This window comes from Macaca thibetana, chromosome 7 (assembly GCF_024542745.1).
Source record: "Macaca thibetana thibetana isolate TM-01 chromosome 7, ASM2454274v1, whole genome shotgun sequence".
NCBI lineage: Eukaryota > Metazoa > Chordata > Mammalia > Primates > Cercopithecidae > Macaca > Macaca thibetana.
In genome coordinates this window covers 124,847,220-124,864,500 of record NC_065584.1, presented here as the reverse complement: position 1 = coordinate 124,864,500, position 17,281 = coordinate 124,847,220, and the positions used below count along the sequence as shown (strand labels likewise).

The window sequence follows — 17,281 nt, the reverse complement described above, 5'->3', positions numbered from 1 at the left end:
AAAGAAAGAAAATGCTCTGGGGGACCTTCTCGTTCAACTCTTATTGAATAAGAGGAGGAGGATCCTGTATCTCCTACCCACCTACTTTTTTAGGGAATAATCCAAGTAGGTATGCTCTGGACCTGAGGCCATTCCTAACAGGGCTTGCCCTTTGGTGACATCCCAGAATCTGAGTCTGTGATCTGGGATAACCTATTAGAAAGCCCCCAAAGTCTCCATGGAATGGCAATGGCCCACTGGACCAACCCAACCCAGTTATACCTTACTTTCTCTACCTACAGGCTGCCTCCCCTGACATGGGGAGACAGACATCGAGGAGATCTGCTGGGCCCACAGGAGCTCCAAGGGAAATCACAGAAATGCTCACCTTATATATAAAACTGCTTTATTAAAAAGTCAGCTATTAGGAAAACAAAGCCCTTACAAGGGTTCTATCAAAAAGTACAAATTTTAAATAAATGCATCAGAAAAATGGCAGCCAGATATACCAGCCACAGTCACAACTTCAAAGGCCTTGTAGGGAAGGAAGGGAGAATTAGGGAAGAGGTTCCTAGAACTCAAGGAAGAGGCTGGGCACAGGGGGTCTTTGGGTGCCTGCAGAGCTGGGTCCTGGAGCTACCAGGCAAGGACCCTGCTTCCGTTTTCCTTTCGTTGGAAAAATGGAAAGAACTGGCAGGTGCAGGAAATGTTGAGTCTGGAGCAGAAAGGCACAAAAGTCATTTATAAGGTATGGTTACTCACTCCAGTCCTGAGGCACATGGGTTGAATAAAATGGGGGATCAGAGCCACAGGGTCCCCTGGCTCTGGTCATGCTTGCCCCTGGCTGGTACCATCTCTGAGTTTGGCCACAGGTTAAATTAAGGTAGACCAAGTGGACTGCGTAATCCTGGCAGCCTGGGATCTGGAGCCAGTCTTTAGATCAGGTATGTTGCTTCACTGGCAAACTGGTGTCTGTCCCCCAAGAGACCCCCCCAATGAGAAGCAGCAAGTCTCCTGCCTAGCCCTGTCCTCTGAGTCACTGTGGGCACCCACCCTGGACAAGGAACATCTGAGGGCAGTCTCCGCCATTCAGGCATCCTGAGAAGCCCCAAGCCCCAGAGCCAGGGTTTCTCCGAATGACAGGCAGACGCACAGGAAGCTGGCGTTGAAACCAGTCCCCACCAGCTGCTGGCCCCACACCCTATGGTCACTGCTGACACGCCTCCTTGGTGACATTAGGCAGTGGGTAGGCAAAGAGGGAGAAGTCCAGGATATACTTAGGCAGCACATCCTGCAGCAGGGCCCGGGGGGCACTGCACAAGTGGTAATGCAGGCTTTCGGGGCTGGCTGGCCGGTACCAGGCCTGGCGAGCTGGAAATTGGACTTGGGGTGGTGCCCGTACCCACTCCAGCACCTGATTGGCATCAGCCTCCAACCTCTCATAGGAGCCCACAAAGTCATAGTGCACGGCACAAGGCTGGCACAGGTGGTACACGGGCATCCAATGCTCATTCATGCGTTCAGGGTCTTCGTCCACCAGGTATCTCAGGAACTCAGGGAATGTGACATCGTCGCCTGCGGGGCTGGGCCCCGCTCCAGCCCTGTACCGCCTCACTATCTCAGCCCCGTAGCGTTGCTGGTACTCTCGGATCTCGCCAAATTTGTTGCGGTAGGCAGAGAGGAGGCGTTCCAAGGGGTCCCGCACAAACAGGAACTTAAAGTAGTGCTGCAGGCGGTAGCGAATCTCCTCAGGCCGCAGGTCTGCCAGGAACACCAGGTCACTGCGGTGGTCCATCTTGAGGCGGACGTCCACGCTGTCCAGGACACCCGCCAGCACCTTTAGCACCCGCTTCCAGTTAGAGCAGGCCACCTTGGGGACGTAGCAGTAGAGGAAGCGGTAACGGTCACTTACGAGGATGTGGCGCAGCAGGGTGCGCCGCTGCCCCACTGGCAAGTCCCAGGGGTCCCGGGGCATGCCCGGCTGTCCGCACACCGCCCGCAGGGTCCTGTTCCGGACGTCCTGCCGCACTTGCAAGTCCGCGTCCCCAGCACTCAGGGACAGGCCCCCAGGCTTGGGGGCTTTCCCGCGCCAGGCTGCGCCCTCGCGGCCGGGCGGGTGCAGGGGCAGGGGCTTCATCTCGGCCAGGATGCCCCGCTCGATCATGAGCAGCAGCCCGCTGGAGGCCACGATCACCGCGAACATCAGCATGGACGGCAGCAGCAGGGGCGGCCCCCCCAGCCCCGCCCGGGCCCTGCCCAGAGGGGCCCGCCTCAGCGCCCGGCCCAGGGGCTCGGCGCCATTTGGGGCCGCCAGCGGGGTCAGCGGGCGGGGGAACATGGTGCTCCCGGGGTGGGGGCCTGCGCGGGCCCGGTCGATCCGAGGGCGGCCTGGGAGGCGGGCTCGGGCTGGGGGCGGGAGGAGGGTCTGGGCCGGGAGGGAGTTGGGGAGGGGAGGGCAGGGGACGGCCCTGGCGCCTGTAGGGGTGGCCGGCTCCCGGGCTGCGGCGCTGAAGCGGGCGGCGGGCGGAGGGCGGCGGGCGCGGCGAGGGACCCGGGCCGGATGTCCCGCCCGGCCGCTCTCCACCCGCGGCCTCGCAGTGACACAGGCGCGGGGGCGGGCCCACGCCGGGGGCGGGGAGAGGGGCGGGCCCCCCTGCGGGGCGCGGGTTGGGGAGGGCGCACGCGGACCCCTACCCGGAAGAGGGCGCCTGAGTCAGGGCCACCCCTGTCCTCTGGGCTTGGGGACAAAAGCTGCTGAGACTTCGAAGGCAGGAAAGACTCGAGGCCGCTCTCGTGCAGCGTGTGTCTATAGGGAGCTGGACCAGGGGGATCCACCACAAACTCAGGCCTGCCCTAGCCCTTCCTCCAGCAACCGGTCTGGAGGCTGGGAGGCCCGCAGCGCTCTGAGTCCAGACATGCCGGAGGCTGGTCTTTCCAGCTGGAAGCAGAGTGCTCGGTGTGCTCCCCCTTGCCACCCTTAACTCCCTCCGTCCCGCAGGTCGTGGCCACTCCAGGAAAGAGCAGGACTGTCAGACATTGACCAGTGTCTCCATGGTGACCCTTGTGTTTAGCAATACCTGGGGACTGACTACAGTGCTTGTCCACTGGGTAATGCTGAAATGTCTGGAAATGGCATCTCCCCTTCTCTACTTTCTCACCAGGCATGAGGCAGTGGGATAACTGGGCACTCTGGGGAGGGGCTGATGTGTTGGTCTGTCAGCTGCTGGTGTGGCCAACATACATTTGGAAGGGTGAGGAGCTGAGGGCACAGAACAGCTGGGAAACAACACGCAGTCTCCTTGTCGGGAGCTAAATGTGTGCTCCATGGCACCAGGCTGGTCACTTGGGCAGACAGCAGACCCCAAGTGCTTTGGATGTCAGCAACCACCATTTCCCACTGGGAACCCGGCTCAGTAGCCTGACTTCATCCAGCTACATTCTTGCTGCCTATGGAGAGTCAGCAAGGCTCTGAAGCAGCAGAGCAATACGATTAGAGCCCAAGTGTACTTCGGACAGTGGCCACTAAGTGTTTTGTATTCATTATCTCCTTTAGTTGTTACAGCCACCCTGGCAGGGAGCTAGTGTGGGCATTCCCTTTGTATAGCTGAAGAGAGGCTCAGGGAAGATGAGACTCAATATGGGTGGTTCTGATTCTAAAATCTAAATTCCTAATCGTGGCCCTTGAGAGATTAATGGGGCATATCACAGAATGGCTAGAAGGGAGGAAGCAGCTGACTTGAGGGCAGACTGTACAGAGCAGGTGATGGAAAACAGAAGATACTACTGGGAGAATGGAGCTACCAGTGATCAGATGAATTCAGAAGAATGAGGGGACTTGAGGGATGAGGTGACACCAGAGGGCTCACTGATGGCCCCCCAATCCCAGCAATAGGAAAGCACACAGGATGAGCCAGGGGAAGGAATGGCAAAGCCTTGCAGCCTTCCATCTCTCCACATCCGATTGCCCCAGTGCATCTGCAGGCTACCACCTGTCCATTTGCTGCATCAGAAGTTTATGTGAAGGTTTTGCCTTGACTACGCTGCTCCTTGCTTCCAATAGTTCTAAAGGTATACATTTCTGGTGATAGGATTTTCTATTAAAATCATATTTTCCAGTAAGTATGTCTTTTAAACCAGGAGAGGAAAAAAAGACCTTAGACCTTTAAAATTTTTTGATAATGTGGCTACATGTGCTCCCTTCTTTAACGTTAGAGGGTAGTTTTCCGTGTTAGCAGTCAGGGTGAGGCAGTGAGAGTCCTTGAGCCTGGAACTTATCTCCATACCACTTTGTCTGTAAGATGAGGACAGGCTACCACTCACCTCAAGGGAGTCTTGTGGATAACACACTGAAGGCAGAACTAGAAAAATGCATGGTGGTGTCTGTGCCACCAATAACTTCTGAAGAAATGTTCCTGCCCACATGCACCATGCCTTAGCACAACGCAGAAGAGGGTGCGGGGTGTGCTGTGTGCCGTGGCTCCCAGGAACCTCTATGGCCTTAGAGCTGCCCCACCTGCAACATGGTCAACACTGAGGCTTCCAGACTGGGACCAGGGCTGGGCTGAAGCAGGGGTCAGCTGGCCACAAACCTTTGGCCCCATGATGTGGCCTTTATTTCCTCAGCAAGCAAGCAGCACCAGCTGCAAGACACCGAGGCCCCAGTACAGTGCTGGCCAGTTCCCCAAGGTGATGAGGAGGGATTTTTTTTTTTTCCGAGACAGTATCTCACTCTGTCACCTAGGCTGCAGTGGTGTGATCACGGCTCACTGCAGCCTCGGGCTCTTGGGCTCAAGCAATCCTCCTACCTTTGCCTCCCGACTGAGACTACAGGCATGCACTGACAGGCCTGGCTAATTTTAAAATTTTTGGAGAGACATGGTCTATGTTGCCTAGGCTGGTCTTAAACTCCTAGGCTCAAGTAACCCTCCCGCCTCTGCCTCCCAAAGCAATGGGATTACAGGCAGGAGCCACTTCGTGAGAGAAGGTATCTTTACCATGTACCTACTTGGGGACCAATTTCGAAGTCACTGGCCAGGTGAGGGCTGGCAACCGAAGTATTTTGCACAGACCTAAGCAGGCAGCTGTGGCCACCATGAAATCAAGAAGTCACCTCCAAGTTCCCAGTCCCTCTGTCTCCTCCCCTCACTCTCTTTTCCCCCTGCTTCCCTGCCCTCTTTGCTCATTGGCCTCAGTGAGCACCCATGCCACAGGGGTTAAAGAGGGACCTCTGAAATAAGAATAGTGAGTCTTTCCACACCCCACACATCAAAAGACAAAAGGACACACAGGAAATGATCCTTTTCTAAATCAATACAATTTCTCAAATTTATTTTTTTCTTAAAGAAGTACTTCTAATCTCTGTCAAAAGGGAGGTGAGGAAAGGTCCTTCCTCCCTTGTAAACACTGAAATACAGATCTGGGAAACCAGGATCAACACACACAAAAAGTGCATTTTACAAAATATCAACTAAAATATATTTTACATGGATTATGCTTCCATTGAAATTCTACCAGCTGCATTTTCAGGTTCGAAAAAATATTTCCACATCTAAGAGATTTCAAAAGCATTTAAGTTCAGGGCAGCAGACCCTACCTCCTGGGAGGAGGGCTATGATCTCCTTTCCTGCTAGGTGAGGCTGGGCTCCTTGGCAGCAAGGGCTCAGAATGAGCAGGCTCCAAGCCTGGCTCTGCAGAGCCCCCACTGCCACTCTGCCAACCTCATTTACTGCCCCATCCTCCCAGACGGACACCTTCCTCCAAACAGCTTATTCAATACAAGGAGACCCAAGTCCCTTCCCTTCAGGTTTGGGATCAGGCTTCCCAAGCATAAATTCACCTCTGAAGCCTCCAGGCCTCACCCAAACCCAATGACCAATCAGGAGCAACTCATCTACTAAGGGACAGGACAGGGCATGTCGGGGGAGCCCTCAGGGTTCATTTCTACCTCCCTCTGCAGCCCCTGCCCAACTGTCCTCACCCAGTGCCACCTCCTCAGCCTGCTGGGTTCGTCTGCCCCTCCTCCCTAAGGGAAGACCCAGGGCTGCAGTTCTCAGCCCTGGCCCCTGCCCCTGGGAGTATGCCCTTGTGGAAGTGCTCAGCTAGCAGGTTCCCAGCGCCACGCCCAAGCCACACTGCACTCCACTCCCTCTCCCACCATGCTCCTCTTTGGTACAAATAGGAAATAGCCAGGCTGCTCCAGCCGCCTCACAGAGTCTCAGGGCCAGGGCCAAGGCCTAGTCTCCACAAGGACAACAGGGGACTGAGCCTCTTAGTCTACTCTGGGGAGCAGCATGAGGTGAGAACAGGGCCTCTGGGCAACAGGAACAAACTGAAAATGCAGGTCCTTAGCTCCTAGAGTAAGTGGCTGCAGCTCAGCAGGTCTGTGGACTGATACAGTGTTGATTCTCGCTGGGATGTAAATTAGTGCAATCTACAAAAGACTAGGGAAAAGGTGGCAGGGCAAGGGGAGCCACAGCACTCCTTTGGTTTGATTTCAGGTGGGTGTGGCTTGAAAAATCGTGTGTGAAGTTCTGCAAGAGGTTTACTGGAACCTCCATGTGTAAGGCAAGAGGAAAAATCTCCAACAAATCAGGTAGCAATTTTCCTTGCCCCCTGCCCCCAACCCTCTCCCAGCACCCATCTTCCCTCCCAGACATGCCAAACCCCACAATCATCAGCTAACTTTCTGGGAAGCCAGACCTGCTGGGTGGCCCTCTCTGGGAGGTGGACAGGAGACTCCCTCAAGCGGGCCACACCCATGACTGTGAAGGGTGGGTCAACTTGTCCCAGCACCAGTTGCTACTGCAGGGCAAAGGAGGAAAGCCAGACAAAGGCCTCAAGTCTAGGAAGAGGAAGTCAATGCTCTGGAAGCCAGACTCTGGCTCTCCATGCCTCAAAGGAACAAGCTCAGAGCTGTGCTGGGATCTAGGAAAGCCTGGTCCCAGGCTGAAGGGGAAGCGGCGGGTCACAGTGGGTGAGGTAAAGCTGGCTCCCACTCCCCCTTTGAGGGCCCGGAGGAGGCTACAGAAGGGCCTGTTGAGTCTGGTTCCTGAAGGACCTTGCCCCTCCTTGCCACCCCCACCCTCCTAGGGCCCCATGCCCCTCAGGCTTGGCCCAGCCTCAGAGAAGACTACTTCTTCGGAAATCTCCACCCAGGGGAACCACAGAAGGTACCTTGGGCCAAGCTGAGAGCTCTGATGCTTTTCTTATACCCTGGCCTCCCCAGCTCCCTCCCCTGGGGCCCAGAACCCACGGGGGCCCCTGCCCTCCCCCCACCCAAGAAAACCACAGGCCAGCAAACTTAGGCCTCTGTGGCCCCCTAACCAAGTGCTGTGCTTCAAGCAGTGCCCCCTACCCCGAGCCCCACTTGCCCACAGGTAGCCCCAGCGTAGGCATGAGGAGGCTACTGGGGGTTCTTAAGGATGCGCCCGTGGCGGAAGTCATAGACATGGCGGCAAAGGAACACCAGCTCAGGGTCCGTGTCCTCTGGCACTGTGCGGTGGGGTGGGGTGGAGTAGTCTGCAGAGGGGGGAACCAGTGCTGTCTTTCGGCTGGGAAGGCCTTCGCCTCGGCGCTTGGCCATGGCACAGAACCTGCAGAGAGATACCATTCACTATCTTTACTACAGTCACTTTTGCAGAAGACCAATTCCTTCCCTACCCTACCCTACCCTACCCTACTCTACCCTGACAGCTAGGCTATCCTAGCTCCCCAAGGGGTGGTGCTGTCTCCACCCATCCCAGGGGTGATGTCTGCTCTGCCAACCACCAGGCTATCTTCTCTGTCACTGGAGAACCACACCTGCCAGGGCCTCCCTCCATTCGCCTACCAATTCGCCAAAATTTTTTCCAAGAGCAGTAATGTTACCCCCCAACTCTGCTCCAACCATTCTACCTCAGTGTGGCAACAATTTTTCTTTCTTCCAAAAAAGAATCAGATGGTAGAGGCAGGCAATAAGGAAGTAAGTTCTGGGAGATTAGGCTCAGGGAGTAAGATCAGGTAGAGAGCAGAATGAGATCCTCTCGGGGAATTCCAAGCAGCCCCTAAATATGCCTGGGGAGCCTGAGGGAAGAGGCCAGCCAGAGGGTGCAGGGAACCACCCACCTGCAGTACTCGGCAAAAGTCAGCACATAGCACTTCTCCTCAATGCAGGCCACACTGTTCTGGTCCTGATGTCGCGATGCAAAGACTTCATTCTGCAAGGGCTCAAAGGGAGACAGGTGGAGGTTGTTACCAGGGCTGGAAAGCACCTCATTCCAGGAGCAAGGTGTACATTAACCCCTCTGCTGGCCTGCTGACCTGCGATGACTCCAGCAAGCCAGGAAGCTTCCCTGGAAATTCAGTCTAAGTATGCCTCACCTACTGCCTCCAGGCATTCCTCCTGAGTCCCTTCTAGGTCCCCTCCTTCTCCAGAATAGCCAGGTATCTGCTCCAGCTCCTGACTCACTGACCTCCCAACCCCCAGCTCTGCCTAGCATAGGAGAGGGGAAATGTTCACCTTTCTAGTTAGATGAAAAGTCCCTGCAAGGGAAAGTGAAATAAAAGGTGAGCCCAGGGCACACACAGGTGGCAGTCACCTCTTTCAGCACACGGCTTGGTGGAGCCTATGGGGTGTTAGAACGCGTCTCTTCTCCCCTCCCTCCCATACTATAGACAATACCAGAAGTGACCAGGTATGCAGCTCCACCTCACCCTTCCTGTTGCCAGGAGAACACATCCATTTGCTCTCACTGGCACCTGCTACCTCAAGGGTTCCCTTTCTGTTCCCCTTTTTAAGACAAAGGTTATTATTCCCTTTGAAACACGAATTGGGCCAGTGCTGGGAAAAGAGAATAAATCCTGGGTCCTTTCCCAGGTTCTCTGGAGTCCAAAGTGACAAGCGAGGGATTTGACTACAGCCCATGGTTGCCCTCCCGCTACCACGTCTTAGTGCCATAACCTTTCCCTCTGTCTCTCCGCCCTCCCTGACCCATCTGCCGGGCAGCTCACCTCGTGCATGCTGGGACTGCGGCCTCCCTGTAAGTGCTCAGGTCTGTAATACCACAGGAGGCTCATCATCAGCTCTCCTGGGGGGACAACACCGTGGTTATAGCTTGAACTGGCAACTTGTGTTACTCAGGCAGAGAGGCTGGCTGGTTGCCCTGGAGGTTCATCCAACCTCAATGCCTGGCCCAATCCTGCAGGCTCCGGCAACCCATGTCCCCTGCCCCAGGCCAAGCATTCAGAGGCCTGGAATGCTGTTAGGCACGGAGGGAGAAGGGGGAGAAGGCACTGACAGGTGAGGTGGGGGGACAGGTGCCCAGGCTCTGCTGGCTGGAAAGGTTAATGAGCTGATCCAACCCAAGCCACAAGGTCACCCACAGCCCTCGGCAGCAGACAGACCCCAGCCGAGTGGAAGGCAGACTCTGTGCCAGGAACATGGGGAGACTCATGCCAGGTCAAACTCCAGGCAGGGGCCAATCTGGGGCCTACAGTTCTGCTGAAGACAGCTGCCCCTTGGGTCCCCAGCCAGAGGGAGAGGTACCTGACTCGGGGTTCTCCCAGAGGGCAGAGATCTTGGCCACATAAGGTGTGGAGGTCTTTCGTGGGCCTGACTTGAGGAGGACAGTGTCCCGGACTCGGATTGTCTCCCCATGCCGCTCTACCGCCTGGTAGCTCTTTCGGATGGCTGGTTCCGGCTCATCCTAGGCAACAAACCAATGACACAAATATGCTTGCAGGGCCACACTCAGAGTAAGGACAGAGGGAGGAAATGACATCCTCTCCATCCTTTCCTCACGGTAGTCAAACCACTACCTTGGTTTTATCAAACCACTATGCTTGTTTAGATGGGGCTGGGGCATTCTCATGGTTGGAGAAAGGATGGGAAATGGGAACAAGGGTGGAAAAGTGGCCTGATGCTTCTGGGGCTGAGGTCTGACCACCACACCCTTGACAGCTGACTCTCACTCCAAGCCCCCCAGTGCTGGGTAAGTGCTCATGCTTCCTAATGGAACAAGTCTCGGTCTGAACTCTTAAACCACTGTTATAAGGGGCACAGCCTTTGACAAATTATTTCAAGTGTTGCTAAGCCTCAGCTTCCACATCTGTAAAATGGGATTAATTATAGGAAGATGGGATATATATCGCATAGGATAGTGGCAAGGATTAAAGGGAATAATACTTACAAAGTGCTTAGCTCAGTTCTGGCATCTAAGAGGTGCTCAATAAATTTTATTTATTTATTTATTTATTTTTAGAGACAGGGTCTAACTCTGTTACCCAGGCTGGAATGCAGTGGTGCAATCATAGTTCACTGCAGCCTCAACCTCCTGGACTCAAGCGATCCTCCTGCCTCAGCCTCTCAGGTAGCTGGGACTACAGATGCATGCCACCATGCCTGGCTAATTAAAAAAATTTTTTTTCTGTACAGACAGGATCTTGCTCTGTTGCCCAGGTTGGTCTTGAACTCCTGAGCTCAAACAATCCTCCAGCATCAGCCTCTGAAAGCTCTGGGATTATACGCATGAGCCACCTTGCCCAGCCTCAATAAATTTTAGTTGACATTCTTTTTAATTAATTACTTTTTCTTTTTTGAGGTGGAATCTTGCTCTGTCACCCAGGCTGGAGTGCAGTGGCTGGATCTCAGCTCACTGCAAGCTCCGCCTCCCGGGTTCACGCCATTCTCCTGCCTCAGCCTCCCGAGTAACTGGCTAATTTTTTGTATTTTTAGTAGAGACGGGGTTTCACGTGTTTGCCAGGATGGTCTCGATCTCCTGACCTCGTGATCCGCCTGCCTCGGCATCCCGAAGTACTGGGATTACAGGTGTGAGCCACCGCACCCGGCCAATTAATTACTTTTAAGAGCCAGGGTCGGCCGGGCGAGGTGGCTCAAGCCTGTAATCCCAGCACTTTGGGAGGCCGAGACGGGCGGATCACGAGGTCAGGAGATCGAGACCATCCTGGCTAACACAGTGAAACCCCGTCTCTACTAAAAATACAAAAACTTAGCCGGGCGAGGTGGCAGGCGCCTGTAGTCCCAGCTACTCGGGAGGCTGAGGCAGGAGAATGGCGTGAACCCGGGAGGCGGAGCTTGCAGTGAGCTGAGATCCGGCCACTGCACTCCAGCCTGGGTGACAGAGCGAGACTCCGTCTCAAAAAAAAAAAAAAAAAAAAAAAAAAAAGAGCCAGGGTCTCACTCTGTCATCCAGGCTGGAGTGCAGTGGTGCAATCAGCTCACTGCAGCCTTGAACTCCTGGACCTAAGCAATCCTCCCACTTCAGCCTCCCGGTGCACAGCACTGTGCAGCTAATGTTTTTACTTTGTAGAGATGAGGTCTATATTGCTCAGGCTTGTCTCGAACTTCTGGCCTCATGTGATCTTACCACCTCCATCACCCAAAGTACTGGGATTAAAGATGTGAGCCACTGCACCTGGCCTCTTTTCATCATCCCAGATGTTCTCTGTATCACTAATTTTCTCTGCGCATTCCAACTTCCTCTATATACTTATCCAGAAAAGTTCTCCATTGACAGTCCTCCATTTTACAATCCAGGGTAAAAGGGACAGAGTGAGCAGGGAGGGGAGGGGAAGACACTCACAGAGATGGCAGCCACCAGCTATGACTGTGTGTCTCCTGACCTCCCTGGGGTGTCTGGTACAGGATCAGTAGGGGGCTAGGGAAGCAAGCTGGGTGGGCCAGCATGACTGATTCCTGGGGTACAAGTAAACTGGAGTCCCCTGTCACCTCTCAGAGTAGCTAGAACCAGGTGCTCCTAGCACCTACCTCACTGCAAGTCCTGTGTCCCCACTGCCTCCCTCCCTCTTGTCATCAGCTAAGAGCTGGCACTTACCAAGACATACACGGCCTTCTCACAGGCAGCCCCAACAGGTACCCAGCCATTAGTGCGGCGGCGACGGCGGCGGCGAGGGCGTGGGCGCTGGACACGTGGCTGCTTGGGGTGACTGGGCCTGCGGGCTGCCTTGCTCCTTGCAGTGTGCCTGCAGCTGGAGCCCGTGCGCAGACCTGACTTAGAACCACTGGGCGGTTTGGCGCTCTGAGGGCACGCACGGGCTACTGTCTGAGGCTCCGAAGTGGGTGTCTGAAGATGGGGGACGGGCTCTGCTGCAGGTGGTACACTGGGTACAGGGCATCCCAGGAGTGGGTGGGCGGGTGAGGCTGGGTGGCCAGCTTCTGGGAGAGGAAATTCCAACTGGCTCAGGGATCTGCAGCCTTCTAGGAAAGGGAGAGAATGGGTCAGGACAGGACCCCCATCACCCATCTGTTTCAGAGCCTGCTCCTGTCTTAATTCTAAGTGTGCAACCAAAGGCCAATGAGGTGGCCAATGGGATCAGAGGCCTTTTTATGGTGGACTGTCAGAGTGACTCTCTAAGGGGACAGGGGTGTTTCCTGATCTTGGAGATTGGTCATCTCCCCTTTCAGTCTGAAAGAGAGGTGGTTGGAACATCCTTTTTAACATTTTTTTTTTTTTTTTTTTTTTTTTGAGACAGTCTCGCTCTGTTGCCCAGGCTGGAGTGCAGTGGCTCTATCTTGGCTCACTGCAACCTCCGCCTCCCGGGTTCATGTATTTCTCCTGCCTCAGCCTCCTGAGTAGCTGGGACTACAGGTGCCCACCATCACACCCAGCTAATTTTTTTGTACGTTTAGTAGAGATAAGGTTTCACCACGTTAGACAGGCTGGTCTCAACCTACTGAGCTCAGGCAATCTGCCCGCCTCAGTCTCCCGAAGTGCTAGGATTACAGGCATGAGCCACTGCGCCTGGCCCTGATATTAATTTTCTAAGGCTTTCATAATGCTTGAGAATAGGGGTTCTGGAATCAGACAGCCTGGGTTCTGCCACTTACTAGCCATGTGACTTCAGGCAAGTCACCTAACCCTCAAAGCAATATAAATAGTAGTTACAAATATCACATACATTTGGTAACTGACTGGTTTTTTTATGAACACATTAACTCATTTCATCCTTACAAAACCCCTACGCGGTAGGTATCATTACCCCCATTTTATAGTTAAGAAAACTGAGACACAGAGCAGCTACTGACTTGTCCCATAGTCACATGGCTAGGGAAGTGGGGGAGAACATTCCACTCCAGGCAGTCTGGTTCCAGAGTCTGTGCTCAATTACGTGGCAAGCAGCCTCCCATATGTAAAGCACTTAGAACAGTGCCTGGTACGTGGTGTTTACTGGTGTCCTTATTATTAGGGGGAGAGGATGAGGGTCTAGACTTGGGGAATGGCACAAAAAAAGAAGGAAAACCCTCAGCAGCAGCCTGTTCTCATGTCACAAGAACTCTAACTCAAGCCACAACCTGAAATAACCAGTCTGGCCAGGGCCAACTGGTCTATAAAGTTGTTTTATAGACCCCTACAAGGAAGGATGTGGGGGGAAGGGAGATCTGGAAGGTTCAGCCCTCACCTCCCCAGCAGCAGGCCAGACCTGCTGGCCAGGACGTCTCATTTCCACCCAGGAGGCAGGCAGGGAGCCTGGAGAGGCAGGTGAGGATACCTCTGCCAGTTTAGGGAAGAGAAATGATTCTGGGAGTGTCTCAACAGCCGGAGCATGGGCAGGTGTCTGGGTCTTGTCAGGCAGGCAGACACCAAAGCTGTGGGCCCTGATTGCGTTCCATCCACGTCAGGGAACTCTGTTTGTCTGTTCTCACGGTGTACCCTCTCTATCCACACCCAGCAAAGTGATGCTCAGTCTGGGCACTTCTTTTTCAAGGCCTGTATAGCCAGGGAAAAGCTGCCCTGTGCAGTAGGTACCACCTACTGAGCCTGGTACCTACCACTCTTCCCATGAATACTGAACTTCACCTGCATGCAGAGAGTACTGGTTTCTAGAAAGTAAGGAATTCTAGCTTTCCTCGAGGAGGGCAGAAGGGCCAGGCCATTAGAACAGTTTGGTAAAAGTCCTAATTCCAATAACTAACCTGCTATTCAGAGTCTAAGAAGAAGTATCCCAGGATGAGGAGGGAAGAGAGGCCTTCCTGTGGCCTGTACCACTGCAATGCTACCTAATTGTCAGGCCAAGAATCTCCACAGGCAGCCTGGGAAGAGCAAGGCTGTCCACAACTATACATGGGGCCCTGTTCTTGGGAATGCTCCTCTGCTTGGGGCACAGACTACGGGAGTTCTCGCTTCTGAAAGCCCCTACCTTCCAGTTAGCAGCCAGACCCCAAGGGAGACCCCTGCTCAGATCAACAGCCCAACCTCCTGGGATGCTGTGTCTCTGAGACTCCTCAGTATATCCCGGACCCAGGAAGCCTCACCTGCTGCAAAAGGCATTTTGTATGGGCAGCCGCCACAGGTAGTGCCAGCGCGGGTGACAGACAGGGGCAACACTCCGCAGATGCTGTAGCCATTCACTCCAGTGTCCTCACTAGAGCAGTAGCGAGAGGAGCCCCAGGGAGGGTGCTGAAAAGGGGTGCCTGAGGGCACTGAGCTCGGGGCTAAGAGGAGCCCCTCTTCTTGAGGTGCAGCCACTGGGGATAGCTTGCCCTCAGGGAGCATGGGGCAGGGCGAGTAGCCCCCACACTGCAGCCCCTCTTGGCCACAGTACAGGTAGAAGCTGCCTAGTGCAGTGAGCTCGGGCCCAACACATAGGCCACTATAGTCGGCGGGGTTGCCAGGCATCGGCAGCGGAGACAGCTGAGGTGTGGGGAACGAGGGCTGATGCAGTTCCTGCTTAGGGGCGGGTGACTCCTCGCCTGGGCGCCCAGGCTCTGGCTTCAGAGCCGCCTGTCCACCCATCAGCAGGGGTAGGTGAGGGCGCAGCCCCAAAGGGCTCTCCAGAGCCTTGCTCAGGGGCTGATGAGATGGCTGGATGGATGGTCCGCGAGGAGTTGTAGATGGCCATGACTCATCAGGGCAGCCTTGCCAGCCGGGTGGGCCTGCAGCCTCCCCAGAGCTGGCCCCCTGCCAAGCCTTGGGATAGTTCTTGCCATTGACCTTGGGCCACTTTGGCCTCGGGGCCTTGGGTGCTGGGGGCTCAGTGGAGCGCCCATCTACTTCTGCATGGGCACGAGGCAGACGCAGGGGTAGCTCCCGCTCCTGGCTCAGCTTTAGGAAAGCAGCTGCGTTCAGGCTAGCCAGTCTCTTGGGAGCTGGGTCTCCATCTCGGCGGGGACCTTCATCTGGCGCTGGCTCTGGAGACAGGTCCCGACTTCCTCCTCCAAGGTCCCCCAGCCGGGGCCGCTTCTTGGAGGAGGACCAGCCCCCAGTAGCACGGTCACGGTCCCGGCTGCGGTGGGGATCCCCCGCTCGGCTGCGGCGGGTGCCTGCCAGGCTGCCGGTGTCCTCTCGCTCCAGCAGCAGGTTATTGAGAGCTTCGGCATTGAGGGAGGCCAGGCGCCGCTTGCGGGGCTGGGCAAGGCCAGGGTCCTCACTGGATGGGGCTGGGCTGGGGGGCTTGGGCAGGTCAGGCGGTAGCTCATCAGCCTCATCTGCACTCCGGGGACCGGCCACATTCTCCAGGCGAGTCAGCAGCACTTTGCAGGCCTTGGGCTTCTCAGGAACCAATGGGCGCTTACGAAGTGGGTAGTTCTTGCGGCGCCCTGTGAGGTGACCTGGGCTCTCAGGCATGCCTGGCTCCACACCCTCAGCCCCCTGCTCCATGTTGCTGTCTTCCATCTGCAGGGGCTCTCGGCGGCCACTGGGGCCCGAACTCAGCATGGGAAGAGACTTTCTCCGAGTGTGTGTCATGGAGTACTTCCAACCTGCAGGACAGAAGGTGGGCAATGAGAGAAGCCCTCTCTGGCCTGCCCCTGCCTGCTTTCTCTCCCACTGCAGCCTACCCAGCCCCAGGTGCAGTGACCCTGGCCTCCAGTATGGGTTTTCCCAGGACTCCCCTTCCAGAGTGTGAAGGTGCAGTGGAATCAGGCTACCAGCAGCTGTGCAAGGACTGGTTCCCCCTCTTTCCTTTTAGCCTAAGGTTATCTCTGAACTAAGCCCCTGAAAAGCCTAGGGAGCAATGCAGACCCAAGGGACAGGGGATAGGAGGAGCTGGTGGCAAAGCTCTTTGTTTTCTTTCCGTCCTTCTCTCACTAGATACTCATCACTGGATAGGAGGAGGCTCTGAAGACAGAGCCTCCCAAGATGGGGGCTTGAGTGGTAGGAGTCCATCTATTCTTTATTATTTTTATTATTATTATTTGAGAGACGGAGTCTCGCTGGAGTGCAGTGGCGAGATCTCAGCTCACTGCAAGCTCCGCCTCCCAGGTTCATGCCATTCTCCTGCCTCAGCCTCCCAAGTAGCTGGAACTACAGGCGCCCGCCACCATGCCTGGCTAATATTTTTTTGTATTTTTAGTAGAGAGGGGGTTTCACCATATTAGTCAGGATGGTCTCGATCTCCTGACCTCGTGATATGCCCGCCTCAGCCTCCCAAAGTGCTGGGATTACAGACGTGAGCTGCTGCGCTTGGCCAGGAGTCCATCTATTCTTTCAAAAGTATAACCAAGGCATTAACAACCCCCTCCCCAAACACAGGCCTTCTGAGGTTGGCCACAGGAGGATAAGAAGACAGATAGTGAAGAGTTGAGATGGGGAACCTGCCTGCTGGGCCATGAAGAAGGCAAAGTCAGTCTCTGAGGACTCCTCCCCTGGCACATAAAGCAAGACCGCCACAACCTGGGTCTGGCTGGAAAAGCTCTATCAAGGGTGAAGGCCTGGCTTTGAGGGGCCCATGGTGGAGAGGTCTCAGCTTTGAGGGGCCCATGGTGGAGAAGTTTCATTTGAACTTCGGTTCAAATTCCAGGCAAGAGCAGCCCAAAGGGTGCCAGTACCTAGGGCAAGGGTAACAGTATGGCCGGGATCAGCATATTCCTGGGGATAGAGAAAACCCAGGGGCTGCACACTAGACCTGCCAAACCGCTTTAAACCCCTGCCGGCCACAAAGAGTTGGGAAAAGAAAGTATCAAAGAGAAGCACTAACACAGGAGACAAACGCGCTGCCTTGCTAGTTGTGCTCAGTTCTCCCTCTTTGTAGGCAGGGGCAGGATGCAAGGAGGTGGGGAAGAGTCTCAGGGAGCCCAAAGCCCCTGACAGGAAATGCGTATGACCAGGCATCATCCCCTAACTTTGCTTGGCAAAACACTCCAACATACACCTGCGGCAGCCTGAGCCCCAGTTCTGAGTGAGGGGCCAGAGCTGGCTGTGCACTGGAAGCTGGCAGAGCCAAGGCAATGAAGAACTGCAGGGGGCGGTGGTCAGAGACTGCAGAGCTGTTCACTTCCTACCACTCAACCCAAAGCACACGGGCTGGCAAGTAAGGTGCCAGACAAGTTCTGTCCCTCACCAGGCAC

At 55.2% G+C, this 17,281-nt stretch overlaps 2 protein-coding genes across 8 annotated transcripts in view; both read right to left on the bottom strand.

The window, feature by feature from the left end:
- Positions 1-368: 368 nt before the first annotated feature.
- CHST14 (carbohydrate sulfotransferase 14) lies at positions 369-2,572 on the bottom strand. Its single transcript, XM_050799545.1, has one exon. The coding sequence runs from the start codon at positions 2,315-2,317 to the stop codon at positions 1,187-1,189; it is 1,131 nt and encodes a 376-aa protein (XP_050655502.1). The 5' UTR covers positions 2,318-2,572; the 3' UTR covers positions 369-1,186.
- Positions 2,573-5,277: 2,705 nt separating this feature from the next.
- BAHD1 (bromo adjacent homology domain containing 1) overlaps positions 5,278-17,281 on the bottom strand; it is a 29,157-nt gene continuing 17,153 nt past the window's right edge. For 3 of the 7 annotated variants that reach the window (XM_050799443.1, XM_050799441.1, XM_050799442.1), the window contains 6 exons: positions 14,249-15,694; positions 11,811-12,193; positions 9,503-9,662; positions 8,968-9,044; positions 8,083-8,183; positions 5,278-7,571 (listed from right to left, as the gene is read on the bottom strand). In XM_050799443.1, coding sequence (XP_050655400.1) covers positions 7,382-7,571; positions 8,083-8,183; positions 8,968-9,044; positions 9,503-9,662; positions 11,811-12,193; positions 14,249-15,680 — 2,343 coding nt within the window. In that variant the 5' untranslated portion in view covers positions 15,681-15,694 and the 3' untranslated portion in view covers positions 5,278-7,381. The remainder of the gene's footprint in view (positions 7,572-8,082; positions 8,184-8,967; positions 9,045-9,502; positions 9,663-11,810; positions 12,194-14,248; positions 15,695-17,281) is intronic. The other 4 variants (XM_050799445.1, XM_050799444.1, XM_050799446.1 and 1 more) reach the window with 2 other exon arrangements.